General features: G+C 41.0%; 1 protein-coding gene across 1 annotated transcript; it reads left to right on the forward strand.

Moving 5' to 3' along the window:
• The first annotated feature begins 3,200 nt into the window (after window positions 1-3,200).
• On the forward strand, window positions 3,201-20,148 carry tspan4b (tetraspanin 4b). The gene is made up of 8 exons (XM_080447643.1): window positions 3,201-3,623; window positions 5,603-5,672; window positions 7,610-7,801; window positions 8,418-8,492; window positions 13,680-13,775; window positions 15,159-15,272; window positions 16,199-16,282; window positions 16,960-20,148. Exons 2-8 carry the CDS (start codon window positions 5,604-5,606, stop codon window positions 17,026-17,028), a joined length of 699 nt encoding a protein of 232 aa, XP_080303769.1. The 5' UTR covers window positions 3,201-3,623; window position 5,603; the 3' UTR covers window positions 17,029-20,148.
• Window positions 20,149-20,840: the final 692 nt, after the last annotated feature.

Genomic DNA, 20,840 nt, shown 5'->3' on the forward strand with positions numbered 1-20,840 from the left:
GTTCTATCAAGGTGAAGTCTGTGTCTTTGGTGGTGTGGAAACTGGTGGTGCTCTCCTGAGTGTACAGTAGAATGAGTAGATTGAAAAATAACATTTTTGTTAGTCGTGTTCTTAAAAAGAGCCCTGCAGAAGTGTAATATCATGTTAATTCTGTTCCAGTTCTTCAGAGGATGATCAGGTTCACTCAGAAGAAACAAGATTATTGGGTTTGTTGCTCAAGAACAATTTTACACAACACAGCAGTATGATGCAAAAGAAAATGTCACCAAGTGGTACCTGGTGGTTCAGACAGCAGGTCCACGCCTTGCGAATCACAAGGATATGAGTTTGAATCCACCTGGCAACTCTAGCAAGTCTTTTCTTTCTCTGCCCTACTGGTCTCTCCTCTCTCTGTCCTACGGGCATCTCTGGTGTCTCCTCTCTCTGCTCTAGGGCCGTCTCTTCTCACCTCATGCAACCTAAGTAGGAAAGTTCAGTTCAAGTCCTTCTGGTGTTAAATGTATTACATTATTTCAGTTTGAATGTTAAAACATTGATTGACAGAGTATTAAAAAAAACTAGAAGTGCCACTAATGAAACGTCTCTGTTGGGTGGAAATATATTATGTCCAAAGGATTTCAGGATTCTAATAAAAAAATAGCAAAAGTCTACAAGCTCAAAACGCATTGCTTCGCGCCGCGTTTCAAGCTTGTAGATCTGCTACTTTTGATGCTTTTGTGTGACGCTGTAGTATTGTCAAGTAGGGCATTGATTTACAAAAAAACACAAAAAGTTTGAATATGAAGATAAGAGGTTTCTACCCGACGGCAACGAAAAGAAAAGCAAGCTAATACATACAAAACGTAGAACATTCATATTAAAGTGCTACAGTGCAACACTGCACCCTTACATGCATAGCGTTGCTGTCGGGTAGACACCTCTTATCTCCATATTTTAACTTTATATTTTTTCGTAAATGAATACCCTACTTGATCATACTACAAGCATCACACAAAAATATCAAAAATAGCAGATCTACAAGCTCGAAACGTGTCGTTATTTTTATTGTTTTTATTTATGTGTCTGACACTTGCTTTGGCAATGTAAACATGTTTTCTCATGCCAAAAAAGCTCCTTTGATTTGAAATTGTATGAGATGGCTGACCAGCAGGAGGTGCTCTTTCACCATAATGATCTGGTGAAGAAGGAGAGGGTGTGGTGGTGATTTTGCCTACACAGTAAAAGTGTTTATTTAACTCTTGAACTCAGAGTTTTTCAATATTTTCAAATGAAAACTACAGAACTGTCTGTGTACTAGTAAAAACGTGTTTGTTGTGGGAGGAAAAGATTTTTTACAATGTGATTGCCTTGTGGTACGATAAGATATTGCATACAACACAGGCCCAGGTGCAAATCCAGTTCAGGATCCTTGCCACATGCTGACCCCCATCTCGCTACACTATTCTGTCTAGTTAGTAGTCTTACAGTCCTTTAAATAGACGTTGTTGTCCTTTAATTTATTACCTTAGTAGTGTGTATGGTGAGTATGATATACACATGTAGGGTTTTGCAAGTGGGCCCCCACAAACTAGGCAAAACAATTTACGATTTTTAAAATAATATAACGTTTATATTAAAAACATTAATAATGTCTACAAAAAATGTCAAGGTATTTTTTCTTGAAACCCTTGAAAAATGTGTTTTCATAGTGATACCAATAACTATGTTAGTTCCATGGATCCGAGCCAGAACACAATCGATTGATTGATCAATAAAGTAACGGCCCACCCATCTGAAAATATGTGTTCAGATGGGTGGGCTGCGAACGCTTTCATGATTTTCAAGTGGCCCTTGATCCAGAAAAGAAGAAGGAGCGAGTGCATTTTCCGACAAAGGCATCTGCCGCGGTGCAGTGGCACTGGCGTCGCCAACCAGAACCACTGTCCTAATGTACTGTATGAAGCAGGAAATAAAACAATCGTATTTCGCTGAATTCTCAGCTGATTTTCAACAGATTTGGTTATTACAAATCGAATCAAGCTTTATTTATATAGCACGTTTATAACAATCGAAATTGACCAAAGTGCTGCAGAAGGCATCAACAGAACAGGCCTGTGCAACAACATAGTCACAGGACATGCAAAAATGAAAACATATGAAACAAGATGGAAAACAGACTCAAACAACATTAAAACAAAAGCTAGAGAAAATAAATGAGTCTTGAGGAGAGTTTAAAAAAATTTTATGAAAAAAATGAAATGGTCACTCATGTGATAGCGAAGAGCGCCATCTAGTGGAAACACAGAAAAACCTAGAAACGTTAAAAGACGTTGTTGGCGGTCTGGGCTTTGGATTTGCAAACGTTGGCAGGGAATGAGTTAACGGTTAGCGATTATTAACTTATTATTAGCATCGGCTCTGGGAAAGCCCATGTTAACGGTTAGCGATTATTAGCTTAGTATTAGCATCGTCTATGGGAAGCCCATGTTAACGGTTAGCGATTATTAGCGTCAACATGCTAATTAGCGCCAAGTGATTCCACCACGTGATCAGGCCTAGCCAATCACAGTGTATGCGTGCGCACAAACAGGGCGTGGAATTAAGCCAATTATATAGTACCCTGATGTGGAGCACATGTTACGTAAGTCACATGTCAACCTGACCAACCCCCCCCCCCCCCACACACACTCTCACCAGAGCAACTCATCTCACACCACTATTTGGTCAGGAAGGAGAAGAAGAGTGTGTGTGTGGGGGGGGGGGGGGGCTCATCTACCTTTATGAGGTCCAAATGTCTCAATCTCATTAATGAAGGCAATTTGAACATTTTGTTGTTCATCAATTTTTACGGTACTAAAAGGTGTATTGTGTGTGTATGTGTGTGTATGTGTGTGTGTGTGTGTGTGTGTGTGTGTGTGTGTACCAGTGTAGAAAAAACATTACAAAAATTAAGAGAGAGAATATCATCAGATGAACAGGGGAACCTGAAGTCTGGGTTAAAAGAAAGATAGTTTGGAACTACTAAAAAGAATGAAGGCTAAAGGGAATGGATGGAGGAGGAGGAGGAGGAAGGAACACATAAAGAATGACTACTCTGGAGAGAGCAAGAACAAAATAGGAGGGGGAGGGAGATGGGGGGTGTAACAAAACAGACATCTGGAAAGAATTGGGAGGCAGAGAGAGAGAGAGAGAGAGAGAGAGAAAAGAGAGAGAGAGAGAGAGAGAGAGAGAGAGAGAGAGAGCTAACAGCGGATAAGAGAACAGGCAGAAGGGAGTAAAGATAAACAAACCTAGATGGAGAGCTAGATAGCTACAGAAACATACAACGTTTATCAACCAAGTTAAACAGTGAACGACAGGCAATTTATTTTGATCTACGAGAACGAGAGCAAGAGAGAGAGAGAGAGAGAGAGAGAGAGAGAGAGAGAGAGAGAGAGACGTCCTACAGTCAAAGAACAATACTTTGGACGGGAGAGCAAAGCAAAGGGGGATAAGAGGGGGAAGAATACAATTTATCTGACCGGTCCTGAAGGAATACCTGCAGTGGAAAAACATAAGAAAGTACTCAAACCGATTCAGGACTGAATAAAGAGGAGACCGGAGAACACAAACGTGTGAAATCAGCCTCTGAATCCCAGTTTCAGGTATTTTTCTGAATAACACACACACACACACACACACACACACACACTTTGTGCATGAGGACTGGCATGTGTCTGTCCAAGCCTTTTGTGAATCTGTCCATTTCTTTTTTTTGTCATCTTCTACTTGTATGACTCCTGTCAAATAGTAAGAGACGATGGACAGCAAGGCAGTCAATATTGATAAATAACCCCCTTCAGTGTGATGCAGGAATCACTCTGAATGGGTTGTTTATTCATCAAAAACATGACCGCCTAAATGCACACCATCCCACTTATTACACGGCTACTTAATAAAGAAATCTAAAATTTGACACAAAAAAATCATTGATTTAAAAAGTATTTCATTGATTTAAAAAGTGTTTCATTGATTTAAAAAGTATTTCATTGCTTCTGCAAAAGAAAAAGGTCTGTTAGATTCTACAGTTGCTTGCTACAGTTGTTGCAAATGAGCTTGATTGTGAACAGTCTGTTATTAGGCACAGAGGTCTGTGTTATTGAGAAATAAAAGACTGCCGAATTGTGATTGACCAATCAGAACTAAGCATCCAACCAGTCTAATAAAAAAAATAATCCCAGGAAATATTTATTTGAGGGCAAGGTTTTGGGAACCCTACACATGTGAACGCTTCTCTCCTAAAAGCCAGAAACCACAGAACAGAGACTTGAAAGAGTGATGTCACTGAGATGTCAAATCTGGTGTTGTTCCAAAGAGCACTGGTTCTCAGACATTTGAATTTCAAGGATGCCCCAGTTTGGTGGCGCCATGGACCTCCATATCTCAGAGTTACAGACCTGTAAGGGTCTGTTTGATTCTGATTATCAATCATCTAGCTGGGGACCCCCTGGAACACCCTCAAGGACCCCCCCCCCCCCCCCCACAAATTTAACACACAAACACACACACACTTTGGGAACCACTGCCATAGAGGATGAAATGGAAAAGATAGTGCAGATGCCTGTGATTCTCAGGAGGATTTCCAGGAGAACAGAACCACTGACGCAACAAGAGAGATGTGAAATCTATCCATTTTTCAAAGCATTAAATCTCACCAGTACACTGGCAACTGAACTGAACACACACACACACACACACACACACACACACACATAATTTTAATTTTAATTTTATTGCACTTAAAATGAATGTTTTTCACTAGAGTTGTAAACTCGGTGCATTCTTTGAGATTTGTTGGGGTGGGGGTGGTGTGTGTGTGTGGGGGGGATGTTGGGGGGGGGGGGGGGTGTGCGTGAGCTATACCTTAAACTATGTGGTGAGTCACAGCTCTGCCCTTCCATTGGTCAGGGTAAACGGCCCCCGCAGCCTGGCGGTGGTTAACACAATTAGAGCTCTCAACCAGGGAGGGAGGGGGGTTCCTTCCTGTCAGCGGCTCTACTTCCTGTGGTGGGAACTGGTCACTGGACTCTGCAGTTAAGACAGGGACCCGGAGTGACAGAATGAGCTTACGCTGCAAATATGCACACACACGCACGCACGCATGCACGCACGCACGGCTCTTACCAATGTGCACCACACTCCACTATATGCTGCACCTACTGTTTGCAAAAAGGATTACATCTTAGCTATTGGTTGTTTTGTTTTTTACTTGTTATTTACTTTACGGTGTACTGTAAATTTGTTGCCTCTGATGTATACACACATGCAAATATGCACATGTGTGTTCGTGCAAACACATACAAACAAACACATACTAACCACAGTGACACACCATAACAAACCCATAAAACACCCCCACCCCAGTCAGCTCATTTCACCACACTAACCCACATGTCATGCACCCACAAACACACAGGAAACACAGATGAATGCTATGGATGTGAGGAAAATGTTTCACCAATGAAGTCACTGAAGTAATTTTCTAACAATGAAATGTATTTCTCTCTCTTCCACTGTTCCTCTCCCTTCCCCCCTTCTCTTCTGTCTCTCTGTCTCTCTCTCACTCTCTGTCTTTCTCTCACAGAATGTCGGCATCTCGGAAGTGTCTGTGCTGCGTCAAATACCTGATGTTTGTCTTCAACCTCATCTTCTGGGTCAGTATCTGGGAATAGATTTCGTTTTTTGGTTTTATTATTATTATAACTTGTCATGTTCAGGGCTTAGCAAATACAGAGGCAGCATGCAAACTAAATACATGTAAAATATACGTATGTACGGTTTTAAGTACTGTACATAAATAAATGCATGGTTTGAGGAACCCATGCATCATCTGACTGATTCCATTTCTACTTTGACTAGGCTGCATTTAAAACATTTAAAGATTGTTGTCACACATCACACAGTTACAGAGGAACAAATGGACAGCCAATAAAGCCTTTTATCACTTCATAAAAATAATGAACCTTCCAGCTTTGGATGAGCATCAGCGCAAGCAAAGTCCCGTTTACCTTAACAGTTCAAGCGTTTCTGTAGTTTCAGCGACATCATACTTTGTATCAAAGACATTCACATGTACTTTTGTGTCTGATGCTAAGCCAATACTTCCACTTAAGTGTAATCGTGAAATGAGGACCTTTACACAAGTACTACATTGCTACCACTACTTAAAAGGATTTGTTTACTTAAGTCAGCACTAAATTAGCTTCAGTGTCATCCTATTTACTCCCAATGCAACTGAGAGCAAGCTTTTGTAGAAAACAGACCTAAGATCTCGGTGTGGCACTTTTCCACGCCAGCAAGCTCTGAATTATGCACAATACATTCTATACTGCCGCAGATAAACTAGTTCCAGGCATCTGAATTAGACTGGAATAAGCCAACCCAAAATGGGCTGTGAAGTCAATGAGAAACAGGCTGTGATCAAGGGGGTATAACTGTATTAAGGCGAGGTTTGGCGCCACAGCGGCATGTTAAATCCAGGCTTAGTAATGGCGAACATGTGCTCGTTGGTAAGAGCATATGGAAATGAGCTTAGGTGGTCCCCTGTGCCAACGTTCTGTTTATGTAGGTCAAACAGGGGCCGATGATTATACCTTGGGGCCTGGAATCCAGCTTGGAAAGAAATTAGCATAGCTTCTCCACTGCCACATTTTCTACACATGACTTAAGGGGAAGCGTCGTTGCTTTTTGTATGAGAAGTATATCTTTTGGCATAGGGCGACTGCCAAAATAGCCTCTTGTTACAGCAGCTTGAGATTTGGCTCACCTGGAATCAGATTCCTTTGCCGTTTTACTGGACGTTCGCTGGACTCCTAGCTTCAGACCAGAGGTTCTGCCAAACATTCCTCCTCCCATCCAGTGCTTTCTGCCATGGTTGGAAGGATCATTTTATACACCCAAGGAAATTTAAAGTGCAGTAGCTTATGGCAGTGGTTTCAAACTTTTTGTGCCAAAGGCACACCAATGGGCAAGCCAAAGTCTCAAGGCACACCTGTATTCATAGTGAAAATAGTCAATCTACAAGCTCATTACGCTATTCGCTATTTTTCAATATTTGTGGAAAAAATAAGTAAATCAATTAAAGATTTAGCCTATAATGACATGCCCAAAATAGGGATGCCAGGTTGAAGGTGGTTAGAATATATTTTGTAGGGTATAGAATTGAAAACAATGACTGTGCAGAAAGTACTGATATAGTAAATGTTTCAAATAATGTATAACTTTTTGCATAGTTGTATATATCCTGCAATAATATAATAATGTGTGGTTGTCACAAAATCCCAAGGCACACCTGGATTTGTCTCACAGCAAACCAGTGTGTGTCGGCACATCATTTGAGAACCAATCTAAATGAATGGTCTAAAATGTATATGAACAATCCAAACTCTATGCTTGAACGCAGTACCAATCCAGTACTGTTCACTGATACAACGCTGATGGAGCTGGGACACAGGTTTGAAAACGTGGCGTGTAATGCCTAAATTTATGCCCTGTCATATGACAAAGTATAAATCGGCCTTAATGGTGATAACGGTTTCCTAATAAAACACTCAACTCTGTTCTTCTGTCCGTCCCCTCCTCCGCCCTCCAGCTCGGAGGGTGTGGCTTATTTGGCGTAGGGGTGTGGCTGTCCTTCACACAGGCGGAGTTCTCCTCGCTGCCGCTGTCCTTCCCCTCCCTCTCGGCTGCCAATCTGCTGCTGGTTGCCGGGGGGGTTACCATGGTGACGGGTTTTCTGGGATGCCTCGGCGCGCTGAAGGAGCAGCGGTGCCTTCTGATGACGGTGAGTCATCCCTGCCCAACGAAGACATAATTGATATTTTATTCTATTCTGTATATAGAATAATATGTCGTTGGGCATATTAGACATCGCTTTGAATCAGTGTTCATTTCGTTAACTAAAACTATGATGAAAAATGTTTGTCGACTACCTTTTTTCACAGACGAAAACTAAATAAAAAGTAAGACTAAAACTATGACTAGATATATTGACAATGTCGTCAACAAATAAAAACTAAAAGGGAGGGGAGTGGAGAGAAGATGCAATAGAACTAAGACAAGTCATTTTATTCTTGGTTGTGTGCGGGTGTCGCGCTCCGAAAATAGACGATCTACAAGCTCGGTCTACAAATCAAGCATTACTACGCCATCAAGGCCTGCCAAAATAGATTTTAGTCGACTAAATCAACTGTAGATTTAGTAGACTAAAATCTAAATCTGCTGTCCAAAAAATGTACACTGCTTTGAATGCTATGGGAAGGCTTCTTGCATGTTTTAAGCCCTATTTTACACTTATTTTATAGACCATCTACAAACTTTTGGAACTTTCCGCTTATAATGTCTCTCCACACACACGCGCACCTCATGCTGGAACTGACTTCCATTCTCTCCCTCTACAGTTCTTTGTGATCCTGTTGTTCCTGGTGCTGACGGAGGTGACTCTTGCAGTGATCATCCACCTGTTTCACAAGAAGGTCAGTCCACATCATCACAGTCAAATCCTCACTCTCATTTAACTCTGAGAGGGATGTGGAGAGCCTATATACCTGTATACCCCACACTGGGGGACTGGAAGCGCTCTCTTATTATTTGAACAAACGTGACACCCAGCTCTCACCAAGTACAAACTGTATCAGAGATCTGGCCGAACTAGTTCTAACAAGAAACTTTTTTATGTTTGAGAATGACTATTATCTCCAAACACGTGGCACCGCGATGGGTAGCCGTATGGCCCCAAATTACGCAGGCCTTTATATGGGTCTTTTTGAACAAGATTCTGTGTTGGGTCTCAACAATCCCTTCTTGACCCATATAAAACTCTGGCGGCGATATGTGGATGACATTTTTCTACTGTGGGGGGGCACTGAACAAGACTTACAAATGTTCTTTGAATATATAAACTCATGTAACCAGTCACTAAATTTCACAATGACTTCCGACAAAATGGAAGTGAGTTTTCTAGACATCCGCATAATGCGTAACGGCAAAGGTTTTAAAACAGACGTCTATAGAAAACCCACAGACAGTAATGCCTTGCTGAGAGCTGACAGTTTCCATCCATTACCTCTGAAACGCAGCCTTCCCATAAGCCAACATAGCCGCATTAGGAGACTTTGTAGTGATGGAACGGACTACAAAACACAAGCGGACCTCCTAGATATGCGCTTTAAAAGTAGAGGCTATCCAGACGAGTGGCTAAAAAAGGCACGCGACAGATTTAGTGACTGTACACAGGAGGAAGTCCTACAGTCCAAACGGGACGCCTCCCCAAGTAACGGCCCCCTATGCATTGTACAATATTCAGCCCTTGGTAAGGAGTTTGAACGCACTATAAAAGAACACTGGCATATCCTCAGTAGCGACCCTAAATTGGCCACTACCTTCAAGGACATGCCCAGGGTTGTCTATAAACGTCCTCCTAATATAAGACAAACAGTTGTTAAATCAGATCTCATCCCTCAAATGCCAGAATCGTCTTTTTTAACTCAAATCCCCGAAGGTAATTACAGATGCGCCCGCTGCGCACAATGTAATTTTACTGAAAAGAGCCACACTTTTACGCACCCTTTAACGGGGAAACGTTTTGATATTAAGGGCACTATATCATGTACAACCAAAAATGTTATATACCTGCTAAAATGCCCATGCGGTCGAGGATATGTTGGCAAGACCAACAGGGCCCTAAAGACACGCATTTCTGAACATAGAAGCAGCATTCGCAACCAAGATCAAAAGAGCCCAGTTGCAATGCACTTTTTGTCCGCTAAACACAATGTGGCCACTCTCAGATATCAGGGGATTGAACATGTTAAATGCCCCAGACGAGGAGGAGATCTGAATAGACTACTACTACAGCGTGAATCCTTTTGGATCTACACCTTAAACACAATGTCTCCAAAAGGAATGAATGAGGATTTTCCAATCAGCCATTTTCTTTAATTATTTTTCTTTAATTATTACTCTTGTTGCCTATGTTTAATGTACCTGATTATTTAGATTCTGTTTGCTATAGATTTTATTAATCAAGTGTCCATTTGTGTTTTTTCCACTGCTGTTCTGTGGATATGTAAATGTTGAACACTGTATTTATTAGATGTTTCTCTAATCTCTATCTGATTACCCTGTCGTGTTGTCCCACCCACTGATTGATAACGTGACCTGTGGGTGCCTATATAAGTGGGTGAGGTACACACTTCTTGAGTTTGACCTGATGAAGAGCCTTGGCTCGAAACGTTGTCAATAAATTTACCTTGGAGCAGATGAGTGTGCGGGTTTATTCTTTTTCTTCATATTACTTTCCAACCCAGCACCTCAATGAAGTGATGTGCGTATTCTATTAGTTTTCACTCTGAGAGGGTACAAATGAAATGAAAGATGTACCAATACCATTCTTTCCTTCCCGATACGATTCCGATACAGGCAACTTGCGTATCAGTTGATACCGAGTATGCCAATGCATAATACAAAAATCTAGGAATAAATAACAATATACCATCAATAATTGTTAAAGTGCAGCCACAAGTGAGTAAAATAATATTGTAAATAGCACAGTAAGACTATAAAACAGCAGTGCAACATTAACTGAAGCATTCAACTTACAATAATCAATAATTGTTTACTGTAAATGGCATCGGATTGGCATTCACTGGTGTAACTCGCTGATACCGATACCAGCATTTTAGGCATTATCCGCAGCTTTTCCGATACCAGTATCGGTATCTAGTACAAATGTGTACCCTCTCAAGAGTTACAAATGGATAAATGAACACTGAGGATTTTACTGTGTATCGTCTATCTCCCAACTATGTCATAGATCATTTTCAGCCCATTTTTATAGCAAATATGCTTCTTCATTCTGTTTTTTCACTCTCATACAGCACCAGTGCGGGCTATTTTTAGGGGGGGACTTTATGAAACGCTGACCTTTACTCAGCAAACTCTTAAGTACATGTTGTGTGATCCACATGAAAGAGCTCAAACTGGGCGTCAGCCAGAAACATCAGACGTCCACTGTAAGGTTACTCTGTTTTTTTGAGTGTTTACTGTCAAATTCAGTGGGTATAGGGTTAGAGCAGGACATTCCAACTGTTTTCCCATCATCCGGGATATGCTGTTGTTGAATATCAGGGACATTATGAGCACTGGCTCTATCCCACAATGCTGAGCCCCTCCCATAGTCTTTACAATGCTGAATCCATGGTCATGGTCTCCCAGCTCTCCCAGACTAGAGACAGGGGAAAATGCATCCTTGTTAGAGGAAGCACGGCTTCCGCATCACACTTCCTGCATTTTGCTTCTCTAGTGTTTGCTCGGCTAAGCAACAAAATGGATGACTTACAGCCGCTGACCGGCACCAATTGCACAGAAGTGCATTACAACCATACATGTTGGAGAATTCATTAAAAAAAGAAATGCGCCTGGGGGTCTTCTTTGTCACGTCTTTCCAGTGGGTGACACAGGCGAGCGCAGCAGCATTTGGTTAGGCCAGATCATCTCCAGTACATTGTGGAGTGTAGCTTGCCCTGGGGGAGTAAACCCTTCCTACGTCAACATGTCTTGTTCTAGGTCTCTCTGTTCCTGGTATATTCCTGGTATGTGGCCGGTTATGTCATCTTGAGTTCTTGACCTTGATTACGACCTTGCCTCTTAAGCCAGACAGGCAGCTCTTCCACAATCTTCCAACGCTACAAACGGAAGCTCTGTTCGGTTTGTCATATGAGGTGGCTAAGAAGAAAGCTTAGCCACCTCATATCATCTTGTGCCACTAACAACCATCTTGTGCCACTAACAACCAAAGTTCTGTTTTAACGGCATGTCTCTGTAGGAGGCAGAGATGTCTAGAAGAAGGTCTGTGTATCTGTGTCTGTGTGTCCAGAATAGATATCAGAAACTGCTGGAGCAATAATTTCTTGTGTACACTGCCAGTAAGCCACAGAAGAACCTGCACAAATCTTCCCCACGTTTTGTATTCTTTGAAATATTTAACTTTAATTATATTGTAATTCAACAATCGGGCTGAGCATGCTGCTCTGAGATTGTAGATCAGCAATTCTTTTTTTTTTTATTCAAAAACTTGAAATGGGGCTTAAGTGGCTGTGGCTGTGGCTGGGGCTTAAGCGGCTGTGGCTCAGGAGGTAGAGCAGGTCGTCCATTGATCCGTGGGTCGGCGGTTCGAATCCCAACTCCTCCTGTCCACATGTCGAAGTGTCCTTGGGCAAGACACTGAACCCTACATTGCCTCCAATGATTCGGTCGGCGCTAGCTTGCCACCATTGGTGTGTGAATGTGGGAAAAGTGGGGACGCTGGCGTCGACTGTTCGCCGCTCCACCTCCCAATGCCCCCCCCCCTGTATGAATGAATGAACCATTGTAAGGCGCTTTGAGTAAGTTTGAGTACTTAGAAAAGCGCCATATAAATGCAATTCATTGCAATTCATTAAGTGGTTAAGACAAAGACCCAAAACATCCTCTAGATACCTTCCAACCACCTTGCCTGTCCGTCAACCTACTACTGCTATTATTAATTACTGTATTATTACCCAGCAGTGTCACTCAGATTACACAACTTGGATCATTTAAAGTTTTCACTTTCTAGTGGGACTGCAAGACCTTCAGTACAACTCCGCCAAAGTTACTATACTGCTTTACGCATTCATAACGGCAGAAAGTTGAGAAGAACACATATTTTAGTTCAAGCTGTCAGTACACTGTCCACATAAACATGAATTTGGTGTCTGTTTTACATGGTGTCTCGTCTCATCAGTTATCATTAAATAATCTTAAACTGTCAAAAGGAACGTGAAACTCTACCACCACTGTACAGTATTATGTATTGCCTTTTGTGAATAAATAGCCCCTGAATAAGTAGTTGAATGAATCGAGTGTATTATCTGTTAATACATTGTGTTGATCAACTGAGGTTGAATTGATGATTCTAAACAATTCACAAATGATACAGTACCTGCATGCCTCAAATAACTTTCCCATTAAAACCCTTAAACCCATTAAAACCGGGAAAGCATCAGTGTCCTGATTTAACCACTGATCATTTTAACCACTTCAAGCATAATTATGTTTTACTTTGGCTATTCAAAAATAGCAGATCTACAAGCTCATAGCGCGGCTATGAGCTTGTAGATGTGCTATTTTTTTTTTATCGTGAACATTTGTTTTTCAGAAAACTGTTTAGTTTTAGAATCGGCCTCAGGTGTTAACACATTGAGTGCCAGTTTTTTTTTTAAAACAGGGTACAGTCAGTGCCTGGATTTTTAACCATTTTTGAACCTTTTTCAAGTAGTCACAAAATATTTTCAGTGATCACCGTCCTCACGGTGATCCCCTCATTACACACATAGAGGTCTCGTACAATCGGGGGAAAAACATTAAAAACATTCTGTAATCCGTTCCATAGTTGCAGCCAGTTGAAAATTGTCGAAAATAGTCAAAAATACATAGTAAAAAAAAAAGTACACAGGAGCCGAGATACAGGCTTTTGAAGTCATAAGTTAACCAGGAAGTGGATTAAAGTCTAAATCTTCGAAAAATGATATCTCGTGATGCTGTGAAGAAAAAAAAACGTTTTTGGCACTCAATGTGTTAATGGGTTAATGCACACAATGAATGTCTGTCTGTCTTACAGTCTTACTTTCTCTTTCTCTCAGCTGGACGACAAAGCTCAAAACGATTTAAAAGAGGGAATGAAGGTTTACAGAAGCGATGAAGGACTAACACAATCCTGGGACAATGTCCAGAGAATGGTGAGGAATTCTCCCTCTGTGGTGCTTATACAGTATACACTACCTAAGTGATTTAAGCATCACTTACGTCTCCCAACAGATGAGATCCATCTGCATTGGAGGCGTGACTGTAAAAATGTCCAGATACATTCAGGTTACTGCAGTTTACATCAACACCGTGGACATTTAGCCGACTGTCTGTTCCAGAAGGACTTGCAGGCGCAGATATAGCACAAGCTTCAGTTCCCAGATGGTCAACATTACAAGAAATCAGAAATAAAATGATGAACCACTGCGATCTGTTGTTTCTCTGTAGCCTGGCATGGCCAGACTAATACAGAGCAAAACAATTCACTCTGGCACATTTGTCTGGTTTACAGGCTAGTTTCTCTGATCCTAGATCAAATAAAGCCTGAGTAATGCTTAGCTGCACACCAGTGTCGCGCACTTAAAATAGCAGATGTACAATCTCACTTGTAGATCTGCTTTACCTGGTGCATGATACCGGTGCACAAATAAGTATAAACGAGGCATATGAGGACAGAACTGAGTGGAGGGGGTAAAAGTTCATATTTTTTTCAATCAAGACAGGGCCGATAGACTAGACCAGTGGTGGAAGAAGTACTCAAATGTTTTACTTAAGCAAACGTCTCAATACCACAATCTGAAAATGCTCCGTTACAAGTAAAAGGCTGGTATTTAAAATTTACTTGAGTAAAAGTACAAAAGTATTGGCATCAAAATGTACTTAATGTATCAAAAGTAGAAAGTACTCATTATGTAGAATGTCCCATTTCACAAGTTCAATATGTATACAAATCTTTTGAAAATAGCTGATCTACAAGCTCACAACTCGTCGCATTGCGGCGCGTTGTGAGCTTGTAGATCAGCTATTTTCAAATAGCCGTGGTATATAAAAGGCTAAAGTGGTGAATGTATGTTTTGTAATAATCAAAAAACAAGTAACTAAAGTTTTCAAATGATTGTAGTGGAGTAAAATACAATATATGCCTCTGAGATGTGGTGGAGTAGAAGTAAAAGTATTGAAAATTGGAAATACTCTAGTAATGTTTACTTTGACAATATACTAGAGCTTTAACTAGTAAAGTTAAGATACCTCAAATGTGTACTTAAGTACAATACTTGAGTACATGTACTTAGTTACTTTACACCACTGGACTTGAACCCCTCTCCTCTCTCTCTCTCTCTCTCTCTCTCTCTCTCTCTCTCTCTCTCATCTCTCTCTCTCTCTCTCTCACTCTCTCTCTCTCTCTCTCTCTCTCTCTCTCTCTTCTCTCTCTCTCTCTCTCTCTCTCTCTCTCTCTCTCTCTCATCTCTCTCTCTCTCTCTCTCTTCTCTCTCTCTCTCTTCTCTCTCTCTCTCTCTCTCTCCCCCCCCCCCCAGTTCAAATGCTGCGGTGTGTCAGATAAAACGGATTGGTATGACGTGCTGAACGGCACGCTGCCCTCATCGTGCTGCTCTGACGGGATGACGCACTGTGTTGACGGATGGAGCGAGGTCAGTCGTAACCACATGAGCCCTAGAGTCTCTGTTCTGGGCATGTCATAACAGGCCAACATTCGGCGAAAATAGTCCATCTACAAGCTCACAGCGTGTCACGTTGCGACGTGTTGTGAGCACTGTGTAGATCGGCTAGATTTATCAAAGAGATTCGTTGTAGAGGGGGGGGGGGGGAGAGGAGAGTACAGACCCCTGGGGGACCCTGGCCAATGAAGTGTATAGGGTTTAATTTAAGTGGTTAACAGAATCCAGATTGTTTTCAGATGTGTGTGTGTGTGTATTTCACACGTTAAAAGAATGTCAGGAATGGATCACGCTGTGACAATGCAAGTTTTGTTTTTGCCATGTTCTTGCAACACCGCCAGCCACCACCCTCTGCACTCCACATTTCTGTCATTTGCCACCCCTTCATCCTTCAACGGAAAATAGCAGATATACAAGCTCATAGTGCGGCACCGAGTGCCGCGCTATGAGCTTGTAGATCTGCTATTTTTGAAAGATTTGTGCAAATATATATATATATATATATATATTTTTTTTTATATATATTTTTTTTAAGCAGACATTCGTAACTCAAATCTTTGCGCTTGTTTTGCTTCACATGATAAATTATTCCATCCACGATGGCTTGCCAACTCAAGATGGCGCGCTGGTCGAGGCACGAGGCCATCGGCTGTTCGGCACGGCCAGTTGCTCGGCTAGTGGCGCACTCAGGCATGCCTCACGAGTCTTAAGGCCTCACTGGTGGTGCGCCTGTCTGCATAAAAGTGTTAACAAAAACAAACGCTCCTCTTCCCCAACCATCCTTGGAAAAACAATATCGCATGCCATCTCTCTCTATCCATCCATCCGTCAACACCACTTCCTTTTGTCACTCGATCTCGTAGCTCAATATGTGTGTCTCCGCTCTCTTCTCTCTACAGCCATGTTACCAGAAAGCCCGGCAGTGGCTGCTAGACAACATCCCTTCAGTGCTTGTGTTTGGAGTGTGTATTGGCATCGTGCAGGTAGTTAACCTTTTCTTTCAATAGTTCTGGGTGCTTAAATATACATGGAAAATGGCTGTCAGTGTTTTGATGGGATTGGACAGTATTTTTTGACTGGCTTGCAAATCCGTAGAATAAAGGCAGGCGCAGGGGTAAAGTACCTGCACACCACATGTAGAATGAGGTTCGTATCTTCCACGGTGCCTCCAGTTTGGCCGGGCATTCCAGCTAACACAATTGCCCGTGTTTGTGGGTGGGAAGCCAGGTGGAGAGGGTGAGCTCTGTCGTTGCCCTAGCAACACCTACAGGTTGGTCGAGGTACCTGTTCAGTATGGAGCAGAACTGGGAGGGATAGCGTTTTCCTCCGCATCACCCTGTGAAACTCATCACTACGCTGGTCACACTGAAATAAATAAAGCAGCTCCATGTGTATCAGAGGAGACATGGTTGTCTACTACACCCTCCCCAGAGCAATGGGGAGCATGTCAAAGTGTATACACATGCATGAGGCGAATTGGCATAACAATGAAACTGGAGAGAAAAAATTAATGAAAATGTTTTTGAAATAATTGAAAACGAGTAGAAAAAAAGGTATTAAAGAATCATTTGCTTCTCTTTAATAACCGCCAACTGCCACAATTTATTTGAAGTTATTGTCATAATTCATCATACCTGTGCCTGTTTTCTCTCCATGTCAGCTCCTGGCCCTGGTTTTTTCTCTGTTGATGTACTGCCAAATACTGCGTGCTGAGAAGTATATGGACTGACCCCAAATCAGACTCTCACAGGCTCCTGGATTGTGAAAGCTAATTATAAACTGCTCTGGGATCAGATAGCATCAACAGCCTGAAATCATCATCTACAATATTCAACACGTGATCCTAAGTTGTGACTCGTGATTCCATCTGTTAGATACAGTGGTAAAATCTTTAGTGTTAATTTAACACTTACAGTAGTCGTACTAGTATGACTGTTCTGAACTTTGGGTGGGCGTGTGTCACCGTTGTCCCCTATTGACAATACCAAAGGTCACGATGTCAGCGTTTTCTGTCTGAAACATTGCATCGTTTTTGGAAAACCTGAATAATTAACAAAGGGAAGGTAAAAAGATAAACTGCACTAAAAATAGAGTGTTTGCTTTAACACTCTCCAGTTGTTTTCCCCTGATGTACAAAATGGTCTGTTTAAATGTTTTGAATAGATTTGACTTGAATTCATGTTTGTTTTTTTGTTTTTGTCACATTCCCAAGCCAATAATTTGATGACCAGCAGACCGTTAGGCAGCGGTTTCAGTAGGAGACACAAAGGAGACTCTTTGTGTCTCCTACCGGAACCGCTGCCGGTCATCAAATTATTGGCTTAGGAATGCGACAAAAACAAAAAAATATCCATGAATTCAAGTCTCCACGGGGTGACTAATCAATAGAAAATAAGTCATTCTGGGGGTGAACTATCCCTTTAAGGGACGACTTCACCCATTTTCAACCCATCTTCATATAATTGGGCCTCACTAATGCTCAATTTATCAGGAGCATTAGTGAGGACCAATTATATGAAGATAGGTTGAAAATGGGTGAAGTTGAATGGGTTTTGATTGACAACAAAAGTTTATCGTGAAAAGGTTAAAGCTCTAGTATATTGTGTTAAGTAAACATTGCTATAGAGTATGTATTCAGTAACAGGGGTCTCCCCATCACTCCAGCTCCACTCTAGTAAACAGTTAATACATTTCCTGGTGGGTTACATTTCCTGGTGGGTTACAAATTTCATCCAATCAGGAGAGAGAACCCCACAAAAATCATGTATTAACTCATGTTACGGTTCCAATTTTGACTACGATTTTTTCCCCCCATCACTTCCAATTTCACTTTCTTATCCTGTATGAGTTCTCTCTCCTGATTGGATGAAATTGGTATCCCTACCTGAAAATGTATTTTCTGTTTACTAAAGCGCTGGAAAGATGGGGAGACCCCCGTTACTGAACACTCTATACAGCAATGATTTGGAATATAGAGCTATTTAACACTTATTTTAACAAAATATCACAGCAGCTTTAAAACAATACAGTGCAATTCACAAGCAGTTTGTTAGGGGCTGCTTTGGAATCAGTCAAATGCTTGTTCATAGACAACTCCAATGTTAATTTAACTGATCTTACTGACAACTGTGTATATAACCACCATTAGTCCTTCATATTACAAATGGAACTGTATTTGTAGCACATTTTAGATAACTGAAAGAAACAAAAATCTGTTTTTTTACTTACATTTACATGACCAAAGGCACTCGGGTGGCACAGTCCCTGCCCACCACCACGGAGGTTGTAGGTTCGAATCCACCGTGGTACATCGGGCTTTGTCGGTGTCTATGCGAACACGATTGACCCATCTTCGGGGGAGGGAAGCTGAGCGGGGAGGGTGATATTGGTCATTGCACATACACCTACGGCCTGGGGCGACACCTGTCAGCGGGGAGTGTTGAGCGGGAGTCATGAGACAAAGGCCCTACGCCTACGTCCTCTCGGTGGGGGCTCCTCACTGGTAGTCAGTGGGATACAACAGCAGTAAAAACACTACAGTGTGTGGGGAGGAATTAATTGGTATAACGACTACATTGGGGAGAAAACAGGGGTTAAATAATTATAGATCATAAAAAATGTACATGATTAAGAGTGTCAATATTGAAACGCCTGTCCCCCAATCCAGCGAAGCAAATATTACCTAAATGAATGTGTAGCAGGCAGCCTCTTATTTTTGTTTGATGATTTTTGTTGGACTTTACAAAACAGTGTTATTTGTTATGCTTTTAGAGTGATAGATGACATGAATGTGCATATTTTGTAAAATACACCACAATTAATGTATACATCTGTGGTTATGAATGTAGTAGCTGATTTCTGTTCAAATAAAAGTACATGCTTGTATTAATGCTATTATAAGATGTTATTATATTAAAATACTGTATATCTGGACTCAACATTGTAACCTTTAAAATGTGGGCTTCATTCAGTGCCTTTGAGGGATACATACACAGCAGAATCCACAGTGTTCATTTACAAATGTGTAACGTTTTTTTTTTTTTTTGCACTGCAGATAGCATCAAATTTTACTGTGTACAGTACCGTTATTCACTTCATATGGCTTTCCAGCCAGACCTATTTTATCATCAAATTTGTATATATTTGAAACATTTCTGTAACGTTTAAGAATGTGGCCGTTTTCAGCCAGACGTTTTTTTCCTTTGGCACTTTTTTATTTATTTTTTATCAAATTTGTATATATTTGAAACATTTCTATAACGTTTAAGAAGCAGTACAGAAACCAAGCATGAAATAACATCTTTAAAATACTTTCATATAAAACAAGTAAAAAACATCTCAAATTGTATACAGTACATGATTTTCAACCAATAAATACAGATGTAGTGGCAAACATCATGCTGTATCCTAGGGTAGAATAGGATTCTCTTTTTTTTTTATTTCAAGGATCCCAAGTTTGATCTGCATTAGGCCACAGAGCCCCATTTGATTTATTTTTCTATTTTTAATCTCTGGGACCCCAATCTACATGGTAAAACCCTAATTTAACTCTGAAACGTGAATCAAATGGACCATTTGGTTCCATTTATACGCTCTCATAGTTACACTACACACCCCTAGAAGTCCATTTACAGTAGTTCCTAACTATTAAACATTAGCGGGGAACCCCTGGAACCACCTCAAGGACCCCTATTGAGAACCAGTGCTGTAGCACAGTGGTTTCCAAACTTTTTAGCTCGAGACCCAAAAGAGAAGTTGTGTGTCTGTCCGGGACCCAAACTAGTGCAAATAGTCGAGCTTGTAGATCTGCTATTTTCACTACTTCTTAAAAGCTTTTATTTAAATTTCTTTTTTTTTAAATATTTTTTTTTAAATAGAAAGAATAAATAAAAATATATTTACTCACAAACCATAAAAATGGGTCCCGACCCACTGTTTGGGAACCAGTGCTGTAGCACACCAATGCACTTCTTTGCATTGATCTTGAGACAGTGTCAATTAATAAGAGAACAGTGCATACAGCATGATGAGCCACATACACGCAAACGCATACATAAAATAAGAGAACAGTGCATACAGCATGATGAGCCACATACACGCAAACACAATACACAATACAACGCATACATAAAGTTCATCAGTAGGTAACAAGTAGTCTTGCAAAGCCTAAATATTGCAAACATTGCGACCTGAGGATATCCAATTCACACCTTTGAGTGTCACTTTTTTCTAACACGGTCATACAACCAAGTATAAATTAGGCCTCAACACTCATGTAAGTGGCCAGCATGTACAGTCGGCCAAAACCCCCCACAAAAAAAAACATACTGAAACTCAAGATGCTCCAAAGGGGCACATTTAAGGCTATTAATAATAATGGTGGGTTTTGGCATTATACATTCTTTAACTTTATTATACAATTATTTTGACCAGGAAATCCTATTGAGACCTGGCCAAGGCAGCAGCCGTATAAAATAACATATGATAAAATGAAACACATGTTACACACAATATATCCACAATAAAATAAAAGAACAGCTG

This window comes from Gymnoscopelus braueri (assembly GCF_963280865.1).
Source record: "Gymnoscopelus braueri genome assembly, chromosome: 13".
Taxonomy (NCBI): domain Eukaryota; kingdom Metazoa; phylum Chordata; class Actinopteri; order Myctophiformes; family Myctophidae; genus Gymnoscopelus; species Gymnoscopelus braueri.

Coding starts and splice junctions, on each gene's coding strand:
- tspan4b (XM_080447643.1), top strand. CDS start 5,604: ATGTCGGCATCTCGGAAGTGTCTGTGCTGCGTCAAATACCTGATGTTT. Junction 13,776..15,158: donor GGGACAATGTCCAGAGAATG/GTGAGGAATTCT, acceptor CCCCCCCCCCAG/TTCAAATGCTGCGGTGTGTC. Junction 15,273..16,198: donor GTGTTGACGGATGGAGCGAG/GTCAGTCGTAAC, acceptor TTCTCTCTACAG/CCATGTTACCAGAAAGCCCG.